The 14,227-nt window shown below is 42.3% G+C and overlaps 1 protein-coding gene across 1 annotated transcript in view; it reads right to left on the bottom strand.

Moving 5' to 3' along the window:
• MSH3 (mutS homolog 3) overlaps window positions 1-14,227 on the bottom strand; it is a 3,764,176-nt gene that overhangs the window by 1,825,524 nt on the left and 1,924,425 nt on the right. The window contains exon 14 of the mRNA XM_044064237.1: window positions 4,425-4,612. Coding sequence (XP_043920172.1) covers window positions 4,425-4,612 — 188 coding nt within the window. The remainder of the gene's footprint in view (window positions 1-4,424; window positions 4,613-14,227) is intronic.

Genomic DNA, 14,227 nt, shown 5'->3' with positions numbered 1-14,227 from the left:
GCCATCTTGAGTGAGCAGCCAGAATGAGAGCAAACAAGTATGTGGTCAGTCAGTTAGTTTGGGTAGTTCTTTTAAGTTTATGTTCTTGCTAGCCACCCTGATATATTTGTATACATTAAACTACTTAAATGAACACCCAAGCCTCAACATCTTCTTAATGCACATAAGAAGAGTGGCACTTACTATTCTATCATTTATAATCCCTTTTCCCCTTTTGCCAGGCCTGCTACTTTCATGCTTAGTTTGTAAGCTCACAGTTCAAGGGCTACATCTTTGCTAGGTAATTCCTGCCAAACTTAAGAAATACAGAATGAAACGGTTTCTTCTCAGTCTTAGCAGACTTACTCTGTTACTCCACCTTTTTGAAGACTCCGAGATTCCAAAAAGGAGATCCTTATCTACCCGTACATTTAGGAGTTCTGTCTTAATATATCCCGGTAGGAGCACTGTCCTCAACCAGGCATATCTCTGGATAACAGATCATCTAGCTGCTGCCCACATGATGTCATACATTTTAGAGTACTTGGTAACCTGAGAAACTCGGGTATCTAGTGTTTCAGACCTTTATCGTGTATCCCTTCTGCCTTAGCCTTCATCTTCTTCATCAGGGATTGCTGGTAGAAAGCATGTGGGTCTGCAAGGTGAAGGCTCTGAATGACAAGATAGCAGAAGTGCACATGTTTTTCTCCCCAAATCTGTTCGGTGTTCTACTCTCCCTATCACTGGATTGAGCTGAGGGTTCTCCCTTGCTGAAATTCAGGAATACAAAAGATGGATCAGCAAAAGGGTTTTTGTAGAGGAACTTGTAGGAATCCTTGACCCTTCAAGAAGGGGGAAGGGAGCTTGGCTATATGGACGCACGATACAAATGTCTTCTAGGATGCCTAATGCTCTAGTTTCAGGCAGGCCCATGTAGGCTCTGTATCAAAGCTGGCCATCAGACTGCTTTGTTAAGCCCATACTGGAAAACTTCTTTCTTCCTGTGAAGACTGTCTCAAAAGGAAAAGTCCTCAGGAGGTAAAGTAGAAGAAAGGTTGCCTTTTGCGTCTGAATCATGGGGATCAGCAGAAGGGATCTTAGCCTACATATGCAAGCTTATCTGCCTCTGAGTCATGAGAATTAGAATCCTCAGGAGGATATTGACCCTTGTCAATTTAAAAGGGATCCCAGAAACCTCGGCAATTTCAGTGTTTGACAATGACCACCTTGGCCAATTTAATTAATGTGTTAACAAAAATGCAGAAAGTGGTGGGGGCTGAGGCACTGTCTAACTTAGCTCGAGGCAAGCTTGTGGCCACTAGCTGGGACTTCACTTGACTTTTGTTTCATGGCTCTGGGAACAGCCACCTTAGAGGCTTCAGGTCATGGGCAGGAAATTGCTTCCTCCATGCAGCCTTTGGTAACATCCTCACAGGCAAGAACTCCGTGGATATTACCTTCCCTGTCAGTAGGATAAAAGCTGCCAAAATCAAAGGCCTTCAGTCGTCAAGAGGCATGGCAGAGATGTCAATCTAAGAAGTCATGCAAAATTCCAATGGTATTGCAGCCTGCAGAGTGGTTGTGCCAAAATCCTCAAGTGAGGCTTACTCAAAGGAAGGGCACTGCAAAAGCACCCTGAGACAAGGAACTTATGGAAGTCAGATCATCAAACAGAATGCCCAACATCTCCCAACTCTACTCCCTGTGTTCTCTATCAGAGTGCTTCGTTTTTAGCAGAATGTTCCTGGGAGCCTTGGCCAATGCCACAGCAGCAAAGAACCAGGCATGTACATGTCCATTTCATGGATGAAAACTCCTGGAGCAACTGATATCTTCTGTGAATTGTCCTCCAAGTGAAACAGGCACAATGCATACAGGAGTTCATGCAATGCTCTAGGCAGACGCAAAGTAAACATCTGTTGTAAGAGTCCTTGTGGGGAGTCTGATTCTGTACACAATGCAATTTATCAGTATTAGACATTCAGTCAAGTAAAGAGCAACAAATATATATATATATATATATATATATATATATATATATATATATAGATATATATAGATATATATATATATATATGTTAAACATATATATATATATATATATATATATATATAGACAATAACGAAACCAGTCCCAAGGTAATATCGAGAAAACAATGCCCGTTGAAGATGGAAGGTATAAAATCACAAACCCAAGATAAAATAAATCCGTTGAAATATAATGATGGAAAAACACTCCGTTGGTAACAAACACACAAAATCTTTAATTTACGTAAGCGCTTTCGCGGTAATCCGCTTCCTCAGACGTAACAGCAAAAACCATTCCTTAACAGCTTAAATACGTACAGTCACCTCACTTCCTGAATGATTCAGTGAAGTTTAAAGGTATATCGTACATCATTACAAGTGTAAAGCAAAAACACAAGTATATGCGATGCACGAGTCACTTACATGCAGCTCTAAAAGTCAAAAAATATATCAAAAATAGCATTTCAATGGCTGCTAATGCATTTAGAGTGTTCTATGGTGACGATCGCTACTAAAAAAAATCAAAAAGTAGTAACAAAACACAGAATAAATAAAAACACATAGAACATGTGTACATATTCTAAAAGACTATAAGCGCTCACACTCAAGCACGCATATAGGCATGGAACTGATTGAAGATGATTAAAAATATATATACAGCCATGTAATACATTAGTGAAACATAAAAATCACAGTAGATAGAGCATACCAAAATACTCAGCTATTACTCAGTCAATGCAGGTATATATATATATATATATATATATATATATATATATATATATATATATATATGGGATCTGCACTGTTCATCGAACGGCCGTTTCACCGAATGTGAAATGGCCAAGCACACTTTCGCAAAAGTGCTTTTCACCGAAAAAGCACTGTTGTGAAAGTGTGCTACAAAAAATGTGGGGGAAATGTCCATTGCTGAGATCGTAGTACAGTGGGGATAAGGGAATATTTCCTTTTCCCTACTGTACTGCGATCTCGGAGTGAGAATATAAAAGTGGGAGGTGCAGCCCCCCACATGGGCAGTGCAATGGGACTTGTCCCCCTGTGTGATAGTGATGGACGTTAGGGTCAGGGTGCGAGTAAGGTAAGTGTGCGATAGTGACAGACTTTAGGGTTAAGGGTGGGTTAAGTGAGTTAAGGTTAGGCAGCGGGTTAGGTGAGTGTGCGATAATGATGGACCTTAGGGTTAGGGTTTGGGTTAAGGTTAGTGCACAGATAGTTGTCTATGTAAGGTTTAGTGCAGGTTTGTAAGGTTTTTGGTGTGCTTGTGTTGTGTGTGTGTTTTACGGAAAAGGTATTTGTTTTGTTTTGTTGATTGTCGGGATTGTGGTTTGTCGGGCATGTGAAGTTTTGTGTTTTTGAACTTTCGGTTTTGTGGTGTTGGTTATTTCGTTGTCGGTGTTTTGCGTGTCGGTGTTTACAGGTAGACCCCATATATATATATATATATATATATATATATATATATATATATATATATATTTTTTTTACAAAAAAACACACACATATACCTTATACGGTACTTATCTGTCTCTTGAAATTAGGCAGACTGACAGAATCAGAGCACAGAGAAAACATATGGCTAATCACATCTGTGTGGCATGAAAGATCTGAATGCATTAGTAGCTTGTGCAATCTGTCTCTTGAAATTAGGCAGACTGACAGAATCAGAGCACAGAGAAAACATATGGCTAATCACATATGTGTGGCATGAAAGATCTGAATGCATTAGTAGCTTGTGCAATTCATACCACTGAAATCCTGTTGGAAGACCCACAGCCAAAGCCCTGGTGGAAAGGATAGCTCTTAAAGTCAAGCTAGCCGGTCAGGGTACCTGCATAAAGGATGTCCCAAAAGATACAACTGAAACAGTGAATATTTATAATGAAAATCAACTGACAATTCTCCTTGACGGAGTCATGAGACTGAATGAAAAACAAGCTTTACCACCAATCCAGCCAAAATTTCAAAAATGCCATTTGCCGTGTATATAATTTCTACAAAGTGAAGTAATCTCAGAATTAGTTACACAAAATCACTGTGGTGGTGGTAGTGTGTGTCTGTATATGGAGGGGGGTTAAACACCTCAAAAAAAGGGGGGGCATGTCAGTTTTCCAGACAAATGACCTCAACTGTGTGAGAGATTCCATGCCTTAACCATTCTACAAGATCACTTTCTTAAAGGATATAACTGCATGAACTCAGGCCAGCTATGACTTCTGGCCTTGGAAATGCAAGAATGCATGCACTCTACATGACAGACTCACCAACTGGTCACTGGGTCAAATAATTAAAAGGTTAGGCTCTCCACCATGCCACCACTTCCACACACTCATTAAAACTAAAACTTTGCTCTAATATTATAACAATGTTTTATTCTCAAGGTTCACCCAAACACTTACTTGGCTGCTTTTTCATTTAGTATCTTTAAATAGTGCTGTGCCGTTTCCAACAGCTGTGGAATTTCCAGAAAGACATTCTGAAGCAGCTCTGACCGAACCTGAGCCAGTATTGCAGGAACCAGTGACCGGAATTCTGCCTCTAAGCGAGAAAAGGCACTTACAAGTATGAAAAACTGCTGGGTAGAACACTGAAAAAAAAAAATACAGAAAAGCAATTAGTGAAACAAGCCTTTACCAGAAAAGGTTTTTCATTCACTCAGCTAACAAAAGTATTGTAAATGTTTTTTAGTGCATGGAGCATGATAATTACGCTCTGAAAAAGATAAACCAGTTAAATGGTTCTGTAGCACAAGACCCAATAATAACAACTGTTAAGCACCCCTACTGCAGTTATTAAGATCGGGCATCACATTACTTGGTAAAACCTGCCAGTACTGTCCACAAAACTACAGCTGCAGAACTAAAAACAGCCTGCTATCTGTGCCAGTAATCTATCCCTGATTTTCCTTTCATAACATAAGACAATATGTTACTCTGTCTTTCTGACAGTGCTCACTAAATGTTTCACACCCTTGAAAGCCTGCAAACACTGCACTTTTTTTGTTCTTCTGCAACTAGTAGTACATGGAACAGATACAACTCCACTACAAATAATTATGATCGGGTCTGTGATCCTAACCTTTATTACGTGTTAATGGCATCCATGTCTCGAACACATAATAATCTGGTTATGATCATAGACCCAATCATACTTTTCTATGACAAGGCTGAAGTTATAACAGCAGACCTTAACAGGAAGCTTACCTGCTACTGTGTCTTAATTTCCACCACCATTCTGCATGGCCGGGTTAACACTAAATTTTATCTGTATGTGATAGATGACATTTCAGTAATTACAATTTTTTTCTGTTTGCCAGTGAAAAATGTAAACCTTTCAAGACAAAAAGCCAATGTTTTCTCATTTGACTGTTGTATTACCAACCCTCAAAACATTTTTAGCAACTGAGAATGTAAGCATATTAATGAACTGAAGTCCTCGTTACTATATAAACAACAATAGAAGTTACAGCATTCTCTGCTGATGTCTCTGGATCCACTGTTTTGTGTAACTTTAGGATAACAGGCTGAAAACTTCCCTGTATCATTTACAACACACTCTCACTCACTCACTCACTCACTCACTCACTCACTCACTCACTCACTCACTCACTCACTCACTCACTGCCCTTAGCATGGTCACTCTCTTCCTAAAGCTAGTGAATCCAAAGCTACTGCACTGGAACTAAATCTCACCATGTGATGGCCTAACATGCCATTATACATAAAGATGTGTGGCTGAACTAAATACCATTAACTGTTGTGCTGCAACCAATCCATTAAAATGGAGAACAGCTAGCAGGATTTACAACAAGGCTGTTTTTAAGGAGGTGGCATCATCCTAGGCAAAAATGTAATGTGAAATAGGAAAAAAAGAGGTCATGTACTCACCATAATGTTCCATGTGAGTTGTTTATCTCGCCTTTATTCTCACTGATGGGTTTGGAGCCGATCCTCGTCTACGATACGGCCGTTAGCAAAGCTCAAGGTTTACCAGTAGCTTGAGACCAAGCCCTTTATCCCATGATGCACTGCTGGAATTACATCAGATCTTGTTTGCTGCGTGTATATATAACCCTGTAAGGGGTGCACTCCCCAAGAAGGAAGAAGAAGTATTGAACAACCAGGATGATACTAGCCTCTAGGTCAACTGTCAGCCAAGAGGGGGATGGAGGGAGGGACGTGAGAATAAAGGCGAGATAAACAGCTCACATGGAACGTTATGGTGAGTCCATAACTTCTTTATGTGAAGTTGTTAAATCTCGCCATTTATTCTCACTGATGGGTAGCGTCCCTAGCACCCGCAATCCTGGGTCACTCACGGGAGTACATTTTTCAGGACCATAGAACCAAAAGAAGACCTGTCCCTGGAGGCCTTATCCACTTTGTAATGAGTGATAAAAGTATGAGGCTTAGACCAAGTGGCTGCAGCACAAATGTTATCAAGGGGCAATTTGGCTTGAAAAGCAGAAGATGTAGAAACGGCCCTGGTTGAATGAGCCTTTACTCTGTGTGGCAAAGGTATGTTAGCAGTTGCATGAACAAATGAGATACAATCCGATAACCATTTTGAAAGGGTTGTTTTAGCCACTGGTCTACCTTTTCTGGGCGCCGAAAAGGATACAAAAAGTTGATCTGATTTCCTACTATCCTTAGTTCTATCAAGATAAAATCTGAGCTGTCTGTGCACGTCAAGTTTGTGCAGTATGTATTCTAATTTGTTGGAATGGTTGGGGAAAAAGACTGGCAACTTAATGACCTGATTGATATTAGACTCAGAACAAACTTTAAGCAAAAAGGAGGGGTTTGTTCTGAGAGATACTCTATCAGCATGGAAAATCATATAAGGAGGTCTGATAGATAATGCTTGAAGTTCTGACACTCTACAGGTAGATGTAATGGCCACTAGAAAAATAGTTTTCCAGGACAAAAATTTGAGATCACAAGATGATGCTGGTTCGAAGGGGGGAAGAATTATTTGAGATAACATAAAATACATATTCCAAGGAGAATAAGGGGTTTTGACAGGAGGCATCATGTGAAAAACACCTTTGAGAAAAACCTTAGATAACTTATGGGCCATAATATTTAACCCATCCAATCCAAGGTGGAAATTAGATATGTCAGCTAACTGAACCCGAACTGTGGCAGCTGCTGCTGCTTCCTTAAAAATCATTGTGAAAAACTCTAGAATGGATGACAAAGGAGCTTGGAAAGGGTCAATTTTTTGTATGCTGGCCCAGATGGAGAACCTTTTCCACTTACTGCGATATAGTTTTCTGGTGGAAGGCTTATGAGAAGACAATAGAATTTGTCTTGTATCATCTGAGAGGGAATGAAGCCTGGCTATGTGGGGACATGGATCAGCCAAGCAGTCAGCTTTAAAGACTGCAGTGAAGGATGGAGGTCCCCTGATGGGTGTGTCAGGAGGTCTGGAATTGGGTCCAGGATCCATGGATCCTCCAGCAGATGATGGTGAAGAAAAGGGAACCAAATCTGTCGAGGACAATGGGGAGGTTATAAGGATAACAGTCCTTCCCAGCAACTTTGCTTTCTTTACAAACCTGGGTATCAATGGAATTGGAGGGAATGCATACAGGAGACCCAGAGGTCAATCGTGTACGAGTGCGTCTCTCAGGGGATGTCCCGAAGGTGGTATCAGGGCAAAGTAGCTTCTGCATTCGATACTGATGTGACTGGCAAAGAGGTTGCAGCAAGGCTGGCTCCATTTGCGGAAAATCATGTCCGCAACATGTTGGTTGAGAGACCACTCGTGAGGCAACAAGATTGCCCTGCCCAGCTTGTCCGCTATCAAGTTGGATTTCCCCGGGATGTGCATTGCTAACAGAAAACGCTGGGATGACACAGCCCACTGCCATACCCTGAGGTCTTCTCGACAAAGGGGGTAAGACTTGGTTCCGCTCTGTTTGTTCAAGTACCAGACCACTGACATGTTATCTGTCTGAATTACAATTGTCCCTAGAGGAAGAAAGTCCTGAAAGTACTGCAATGCCAGAAGTACTGCTCTCAACTCCAGAACATTGATATGCAGATGTGACTCTTGATCCGTCCATGTGCCTTGGGCAGTCTTTCCCTGAAAATGCCCCCCCACCCTATCAGGGAAGCGTTCGTGGTCACAGTGGCTACTGGGGAGGGGGTACAAAGGGTCGTCCTATTGTGACATGAAGAGACGTCAACCACCACAGAAGATCCCTCTTGCGAGAGTTTGTGATGAGAATCATATGGTTCATTGGCAATTTCTGGTAAGACCACTGAGTGAACAGAAGCCACTGAAGAATTTGCATATGCATCCTCGTGAGTGGAATTGCTGGAATTGCTGCCTCCATCAAACCTAGTACCTTGAAGACCTCTGTGGCTGTAGCTTTGTTCTTTGACACCAATGAGTTGACATGTTGGTGAAGAAGTGAGACCCTTTTGACTGGAAGACGTAGAGTGGTGGTTGAGGTATCTAACTCTGCTCCTATAAAGACGGTATGCTGCGATGGTGACAAGGCAGACTTTTCAAGGTTGACTGTAATGCCTAAGTGATTGCAGAGTGTCAGAGTAGATTCTGTTGCCTGAATCAACTGATGCCTGGTGGCGGCGGTAAGGAGCCAATCGTCTAGGTATGGAAACACCTGTAATCCTAGACGCCTCAGGTGAGCCGTGACCACTCTGGGGGCAGTAGTGAGACCAAAGGACATGGCTCAAAACTGGTAGTGATTGGCTCCCAGCCAGAAAAGCAGCTGATCTCTGGAGTGTCTGTCCATCTTTATGTGGTAGTACGCGTCCTTGAGATCAATGAAGCACATCCAATCGCCTTTCTCTAAAAAGGGAAGAATGGCCTGAAGCGTGACCATTTGGAACTTCTCTTTTTTTACAAATTGGTTGAGTCTGCTGAGGTCCAAGATAGGTCTCCAGTCCCCTGTTTTCTTTGGAACCAAAAAGAATCTTGAGTAAGTTCCGAATCCTGCTTGGTCTGCTGGGACTGGCTGCATGGCTTTTTTTCCAGTAACTTGCGGACCTCTATAGTTGCTTGTCCCCTGAGACTGGGTGGAACATCTGGGATTTTGTTGACAGGAGTGGGAGGGGAAGAGAACATTATGAAATACCCTGTGGAAATGATGCTTTGTACGCATGTATCGGATGCTATGCTTAGCCAGGCTTCTGGGTACAAAGAGAAGCGACCCCCGACTGCCTCCAGAGCCGGACAGCCGGGTCTTCTTTCAGGAGTGCTGGTAGGGCTGTCCAGAGAACTGACTTCTGTCACCCTGCTGTTGCGGACCCCCTCCCCCTGCCGCACGGGCTGCATCTTCCATTATAGCCCCCTCCTCTGCCTCTAGAGGGGGTTTCACCACGTGTGTCCTGAAAGGCTCCCTGGGCTTTTCAGAACCACATCTTTCCGCCCTTAGGGCCCAGTAGGGGTAGAAAAACGGTCTCCGACAGCAGACAGAGTCTTTGCTTCCTGCTCGCACCTAGTTAAAGTTTCCTTTACCTTGAGCCCAAACAGGGATGAGCCATCAAATGGAGCGTTGATAAAGGAAGACTTGAAAGGCTCCGCAAAGGAACAGAGACACATCCAGGCTTGTCTACGCAGAGCAATGCCTGAACTAGCGGCCCTACTCGAACCATCAGCTGCGTAAGATATGATACGCATGGATGAGTTCACAATCGAGTTTAGGGTAGTGAGCTGGGTGGTAACTTTGTCGGCAACCCCTGCAGCTATCGTACCCTGGAGAGTATCTCCTAGCTCCTTCAGGAGATCTCTTTGTAGTCTGGTAAAATGGGTTAAGTAGTTCAGTGATCGAAGGGAAAAAGTCGCTGAACTAAACATGCATTTCCCATATCTATCCATGATCCTGGAATCTCTGTTAGGAGGATGGATAGATGAGGACGTCTCAGACGTTTCCTTTTTGTTGGCTGCCTCCACCACCATGGCATCAACAGGAACTCGTTTAGTCATAAAAGCTTTGTCCACGGGGGAAGAGATTAACTTATTTGGCTTCCGAGGGACAGGTTCCATGGCCTCCGGAGACTCCCACGCCTTACGAGAGATCAGCTCCATGAGCTCATCGTAAGGCGGAGACACCCAAGAGGTGGAAGGCTGAGACCCGACAGCCTTCAAGAGCACTGACTCATCCTCAGTAGGGCTTTTGGACTGCCAACCACCCCTCTGATTAAGGATCTCTAATATCTCTGCAAAGGAGATATCCACAGAGGGGGATCGAGGGGACCCTTCTGACACATCCAAGTCAGTGTCAGATGTCAAAGACTCCTGTGGGGATTCCAAGTGCCTCCTCTTGCACAGTCTCTTCCTGGGTACCTCCTCAGTGGGGGCTTCTGGGGAGGTCTCAGAAGAGCAGAGGGTGCCCTGTGGGACTACTTGAGGCTCAGGGTCTCAGGCCCGAGGTAGGAGCCGAGATCATCTGAGCCAAAGCCTCGAGAGGAAGAGTCTGCACCGACAAATCGGTACGACTATCCTCTCCAGACCCGACAGGAGAGTGTCGGCTCCTAGAGTCCCCGGTCGGTGCCGAGGATGTCCGAGTACATGGAACCGATAATATCGGAGCAGGTCTCGGCTCCACAGGCTCAACAACCATCAGGTTGGCCTCCTATAGCTCCAAAAGTCCGGTATGGCTCAGAGGAGGAGCAGTCAAGTCTGGGGTAATGGTCTTCGGTTCCAACGAAGGTGTCAGAGCCGACAATTATTTGGCAAGGCCTGGTACCCGTAAAAGCTTCTGCACCAACCGGTCCATATCCAGATCTGAGAGGCTGACAGAAGAATTCGAGGAGTGCACCGAGGGTGCCGACTTGAAGCAGAGGAGATGAGGGAATCTCAGAAACTGGCTCCAAAGCTGTGAGCTGGCTCTGAACGGAAGGGACACTCGGTTCCAAAGGCAGTGGAACCAATGACCCTACACCCTCCATTTTTTAGCCTTTTTAGATAACTTGGAGTCACCTGAAGATTTGGATGACTTAGAGGATTTGCTAGCACCATCCTGGCCACCCAGTGCTTCTGAGAAGGGGTGCTGAAGTAAGCCCCTATCCACCAATTTCCTCCACCTCTCTAAAAGTACCCTGGAAGAGAAGGAATGACAGATGCTACAACAGTCATGGAGGTGTAATGCCCACAGACAATAGACACACTGAACATGCCCGTCAGTGACTGACATTTTTTGTCCACAATCCGGACATTTTTTGAAGCCAGATTTAGGATGTTGCTTCTCTCTCCCATCAGACATCCTAAATTTAAACAAATAGAAAAACACACTCTAAGCAACTATTAGGTATTGAAATAACTACTGACTAAGAATTTAGTTAAATACAAGGCCAAGACTACTAGGCCAACTGCTAACTAGAAACACCTCTATGGAAAAATCAAAGCCAACACAGGGCACTTATCTAAATATATACATATATATATATATATATATATATATATATATATATACATATATGTATATGTATGTATGTATATATATATATATATGTGTATATATATATATATATATATATTAACTATCCTAACAAGAATGAAAGTCAAGAAAAAGTTTTTAAAACTTGCGAATAGAAGAATATTTCCAATAAAATTGGTCCGAGCAATCTGGAACACCGAGATCTGTGCCGCTGCAAACTAGATCTGAGGTAATTCCAGCAGTGCATCATGGGATAAGGGGACTGGTCTCGAGCTACTGGTAAACCTTGAGCTTTGCTAATGGCTGTGTTGGAGCCGAAGATCGGCTCCGAACCCATCAGTGAGAATAAATGGCGAGATTTAACAACTTCACACCTGACTCTGGTGAATCAAAAAATCAATCCTATTGTATTATTTTTTTGGTTAATTCAATATGGCCTGCCTTTAGATTTCCTGTAATATATTCTCTCTTCCATCCTATAATGAATAATGATAGTGTTTACTAATTTAAACCTGAAACTATCTGCTGAAAAAGGCTCTCTGTGTTTCGGACGATATTCTCCAAGGTGTAAGAAGGGCATCCACAAATCACTGCTGACCAAACAAGGAAGTAATGAATAATTACTTCCAGAAAGAAGCTCACTGGAAAGACACTGCCAGGCAGACAAATAAATCCCCTCAGAGTCAAGTCAAAGCCAGCAAACAATTACCAATTTTGATGAAATGTGATCAGCAGACGTAACTCATTATTTGTGCTGTGGTGTGGAACAGACTTCCCATCCATGTAAAACAAAGTTCATTCCTGTCCACATTCAAGTGCAGCTTGGAGCTTCATATGGGAAACAAAAAATTTATCCCAGGACTGGCCCCTGTACTACTAATGGTCAAAGGCAGCTCTTAAATGCTTAATCCCACACATGGGTCCTTTCACATTATTTACAGTGTAACCCCAACTATTCTCACTAGGTTAATGTATAATTATCGATCGTGGGATGAGGACAACCAATCTAAAGATCAAATGGGATAGGGTAATTCAAGCACCAAATGACAAGTTGGCTAGGCTTAAAATGATAGCACCTATTTAAGTTAAGTTCTGCTTACTGAATGCTCTCTCAACAAACCTTAACACAGTACCAAAAGACACCATCACTGATGGGTACACAGCAAACATTTACTTTAATGACGTATGCTATGCGTTTAATGTTACGCAATGTTCAAATGGTTTCATTAATTTTAATACTACTTACTACTGACAAATGTTTAATGTTCATAGGTAGGTACTGGGCTATTAGCCCTAGGGCCTATATAAGCCTAGCCAAAAAGGTACCCTGGCTTTCGCCACCTAAGAAAATTATTTTCCTGTGCCCCTGTCGAGCAGAGCCACAGAAGTGATCCCTGGGGTGAATTTCCTATTTCCCATCCAATCATCAAGATTTTTCTTGAAGAGTGATAATGAGGAGCTCTGTTTGACATAGATAGGTAGTCTGTTCCAGAGTATGGGATGTCTCTGGGACAGGAATCTATCCTTCATAGGTAGGTACTAGTATTATGTTAAAACAATTTCTCCTGATTTTCAAAAAAACTAGAAAAACACTTCATAATAAATTAACAAGTATTCTTTCAAATAAGCAGATAATAATCATAGGTGCACTATAACTCTACAAATTATTTCTGTGTACACATATAATTAAGGAGTCCTAAAGCAATAAAACATCTAGAAATGATTAGTCTAAAGCATGAACAGTGGGTCATCACCAGACAAGAATAGTATTTCAAGATATCAGGGAAACAAAGTACCTTTTCTCAATCCTGTTAAAATTTACACACTCCACTTCACAACTCCGCAGACTCTAGCAATACTCCCTAGCAGTTTCAGTGTTCCTAGCATATTCATGATCCAGGATGCATCTTCTTGGGGGTTTCCACTCCTCACCTACCAAAGTCTTGGGGACTGATGCTAGAACAAGTTTTACCATGTCATCTTTGCTACACCACCCTTCTTCTCTCCACCTAAACCCAGTGCAAAATAAACAGGTAACTACAACTTCTCTCACAAATGTGTTCTCCCAATCTGATTTTGCCTCTATCAACTCTGGGCTTGATAGCAGCTCAAGAAAATGTCACCTGCACCCCATTTCCTGGCCCAAGATCTCCAACTCATATGTATTACCTTTTTTCTCTCTGCTTTAAAGGAGGACTGGGACAAATTACCATCCATGAATAATAAGTATAAGTTGATACTACACATTTATCCATTTTAAAGTATTTACTTCTAATTCACATTCCCTTCCCTTCAGTAATACTCCCTCTTGAGAACCATATGACTTTTGTAGTTCCATTATTAACACTCCGTTTCTTCCTTGTACGATGGCTTTATACAATGACGGCTCTACTTTTCGTAATACAAGTCCATTTGTCTCTGTGTACATATTTAGATTCAGCAACAGATTCTTCATATTTATCACTGCTTTCCAATCTTGTTTTAGTTTAATGTATTTAAACAACTTCTTCCAGAGTTTGCACCTTTATTCTGACCCCGTCTATGGCATACTCAAAGCTGTAGAATATCTCAGCCATACAGGAAGACCCTCATCCATCTGATCCTTAGCAAGTAACATAGTTTGTCTTGCTCAGAGGAGTTGTTTTTGGGAAGATGCCTACTATCTTAAGCTGTATTCTGACCTAGTGATCACATTTACGCTTGATTTTTCTAGTTAGTCATTCCCACGTTCTATAACAATTCAGACATTTTTACTTGCCTGGGTGGGGAAGTGTACTGGTTTCATGACTA

The sequence above is a fragment of the Protopterus annectens genome, chromosome 2.part2, assembly GCF_019279795.1.
Source record: "Protopterus annectens isolate FY-2018-M chromosome 2.part2, PAN1.0, whole genome shotgun sequence".
Lineage (NCBI taxonomy): Eukaryota > Metazoa > Chordata > Ceratodontiformes > Protopteridae > Protopterus > Protopterus annectens.
This window is presented reverse-complemented; position numbering and strand designations above follow the sequence as displayed.